General features: G+C 40.1%; 1 protein-coding gene across 1 annotated transcript in view; it reads right to left on the bottom strand.

Annotated features, from left to right (window-relative positions):
* DBT (dihydrolipoamide branched chain transacylase E2) overlaps positions 1-3,213 on the bottom strand; it is a 45,356-nt gene that overhangs the window by 9,775 nt on the left and 32,368 nt on the right. The window contains exons 7-8 of the mRNA XM_019501689.1: positions 2,226-2,392; positions 439-516 (exon numbers count right to left, since the gene is read on the bottom strand). Coding sequence (XP_019357234.1) covers positions 439-516; positions 2,226-2,392 — 245 coding nt within the window. The remainder of the gene's footprint in view (positions 1-438; positions 517-2,225; positions 2,393-3,213) is intronic.

A 3,213-nucleotide genomic window follows, 5' to 3' on the forward strand; every position in this document is an offset into this window, starting at 1 on the left:
ACACCTGACAGATGGGCTGTAAGAAACAGTTTCTATTCAGGAATTAATGGCCAGTTATTCAGCACTATTTCAAATCTCCTTTAAATAAATCTTCAGTAAGACTGTGATAGTCTCTCTCTCGTTACTGAAGATGATCCTTCCAGGACTGAAATTAGGGGGTTTTGTTTGTTTGTTCGTTTTGTTGGAAAGTGACAGTGTGTCAATACGCTAGCAATAGCATGTCTTTGCTGCTGGTATGTAAATAGCATAAATTAGATCAAATCTCACACTCTGCATTCAATCCATTCTGACATTAGACAGGGATCCTGATGTACAAATAAGTTCCCAGCATTGCACAGAAATGTTACTATGGGCTCTGATTTTTACCTAACAATTGGATGGTTTCAGTAATATCTGGGTTTTTTTGGCACAGAAGCATCTCCATAATATTTCACAAACCTTGTATGTGATATTTTGACAGTTTTCATCCACAGAAGTGTTAAGAACAGGATAATGCAATAAGGCCAGAGAAGCTGCCTGTTAAACATAAAAGAAACAAATTTACTCAGAGCTAATATATTCATAATATTCTAATGCCTGACTCAGGGGTTAAAAGAAGAGGCAGCATGAGCATACCTCAGAAACAGATTATAATTTTCAGAATGCAAATCATATGTTTACCTACAGCAGGGGTTGGCAACAAATGGCCCACAAAACCATTGGATCCAGCTTATGGACATGAGGCTCCATTGGCATTTTGCAAGTGGAAGACTTGTGGGTGCTCTTCCCATGCCATAGTGGGGACAAGGGATGGCCAGGTCCTAGTCCTCACCTCCCTCTCATCCAGGGTAGGTCATTCCTACCTGCAGCTGGAAAAGGTTGCCTACCCCAGTCTAGGATATTGCCATTTCTATTTTTAAAAACCATGAAGAGCTAAACAAGTACCTAGATGAGTAATATTTAGGTAGTAGCTATGCTGTTGCAGTACATGGTGTGTTGCTGAGTTCTAATGGCAAGAAGGATAAAAGAAAAGCAATTTATGAAAAGTAAAGATGAAACTGAATAAAAAAAAATAAAGAAGAAGTTGGATTTCCCCTCCAGCCTACTATGCTCTTAGCATGTACTCTAGCTGTCATCAGGAATCTTGTTCTGAAAAAGGATTCCTAAGATCCAGCCACTTTAATGAACTACTTTTGAGGAACAGATGCTGACACATAGTAACAGTCTCCTACATCCAATATTTTCTTCTTAAGCACCACTTACCAATGAATTCAACTTCAAGTTTTCCTGCTGCTAGTTATGCAGCAATCCTAAATGCAGGTTGAACAGATTTTTGAAAAATAAAGATCAAGCTCTTTTTCCCTGTGTACAGTAAATGTAATCACATTAGAGGATTTCAGCTTTTGATAAGTTTAAGTGATAAGGCAACTCCTCATGTCAAGGCCCAAATCAGATTTGCCAAAGCTAACCAGTGATTCTGGGGCAGCGTAACACTTCAGGCCATATATTGACAGAATAATCCTCTCAAGGAATACTTCATATTCTAGGAAGAGGTTGTGGCAGGAGGGAATGACTGTTCTAACTGTTAGCTCTCAGCATAAAACTGTTCTAACAGTTCCTTTACAGTAAGCCATATCTTCAGCCCTGCCAGCTTTCTGGTGAACACTGCAATAATGGCAGCTGGTAGGAAATGTTACCAAGGCAATATGAGTGAAAACAGTTGGCCTGTAAATAACAAAAGCTTTTTGCTATTTACATGAAGGAACAATATCTGTTATTAGAAAAAGTAAAATAAAAAAATACAATGAAAATACCAGAAAAATAAAATAAAAACAGTACTGTATCATGTTTGAAATATAAGATAAAGATGCAGACACATTGTAGTAAGACTTATGAAGACATTGAAATAATTTCTGTGGCTTGGTTCTGGCTATTCTACAAGTGTAATATGACACAAGAAATACAGACCCAAATTGAGTGATAATTTACCTTCTCTACACCCCCCCCAACATTATTCCAGAAATCTTCTCATCCAGAAAATATAAGCCCTAACAATGCTAGTTATTTAACAATGCGTTGTCAAAAGGCCCAACTAACAAGAAAAAAGTTGTCCTCCACATTAAAATTGCATGCTGCAATGTCCAGGATGCATCTGAGCCACATGCATGCTGAAAGGATACAACAGAAGATTTTGTGGCATCCATATTACTACTTCATACAATGAGTTGCAGTCCGGTATTTCTCACCTTTATGAAGAAAGGCATAAAGGAGAGTTTAACTCCACAAGCCTGTGCTAGAGGTTTCAACTCTTCTCTCAACTGCACGAGTTGATTCAACTCAATCTCATCACAGTAACCAAAGTGAGGAATCTTCAAAGCAGCACTCATGGTCTTCACCATCGCCTTGTGAAATCCTGAAAAATATTTATTAGGTGCTTTTATCAATGAAAGACAGCTTTCAGAAGCTAACTGCAAAGCTTGTAATGTTTCGTTTTATTTTATAAAAACAGCCCATCTTTAAAAAAAAGTGGGATAAATAGTAAATACCTCTTTAGGATGACTTATTCTTCAACAACAAGGAAATAAAATTTTAAAATAGCTTTATGCCAAAGATCACTATGACAATGCTGATAATACAGAATCAAAGGAATTGTAGAATCAGAGAAAATAAGGGCTGGAAGGGACCTCAAGAAGTCATCTAGTCCAACCTCCTATTCAAAGCAGGATCATCCCCAACTATATCATCCTAGCCAAGGCTTTGTTTAGCCAAGTCTTAAAAACCTCTAAGGATGGAGATTCCACAAAGTCTGTGGGTAACCTGTTCCAGTGCTTTACTACCCTCCTCATGAGAAAGTTATTCCTAATATCTAACCTCAACTTCCCTTGCTGTAACTTGAAACAATTGGTCCTTGTTCTGTTATCTTCCAGCACTGAGAACAGTGTAACTTGGGGTAGGCAAAATATGGTCCACCAACTGGCTGGACCCAGCCCATGGCTGCCCCCGCAGTTCTCCACATGGGATTGAGTTACACCTGCTCCCGCCAGGGCAGTCCGCACCACACTCCTGCCAGCTCTAGCCCCAGCCAGCATGCAGCTTCTGGTGGGGCTGTTTCTGGTAAGGCTGCGGTCGGCCAGGTGCTCCTTTGCTCCCCTCACCTCCAGCAGGACTGAAGCTCCCCCCTCCCTGCCCCATTAGAAGTTGTATGCTGGCTGGGGCTGGGGCTGGGGCTGGGGC

This window comes from Gavialis gangeticus, unplaced genomic scaffold, assembly GCF_001723915.1.
Source record: "Gavialis gangeticus isolate Ggan-Ray unplaced genomic scaffold, GavGan_comp1, whole genome shotgun sequence".
NCBI lineage: Eukaryota > Metazoa > Chordata > Crocodylia > Gavialidae > Gavialis > Gavialis gangeticus.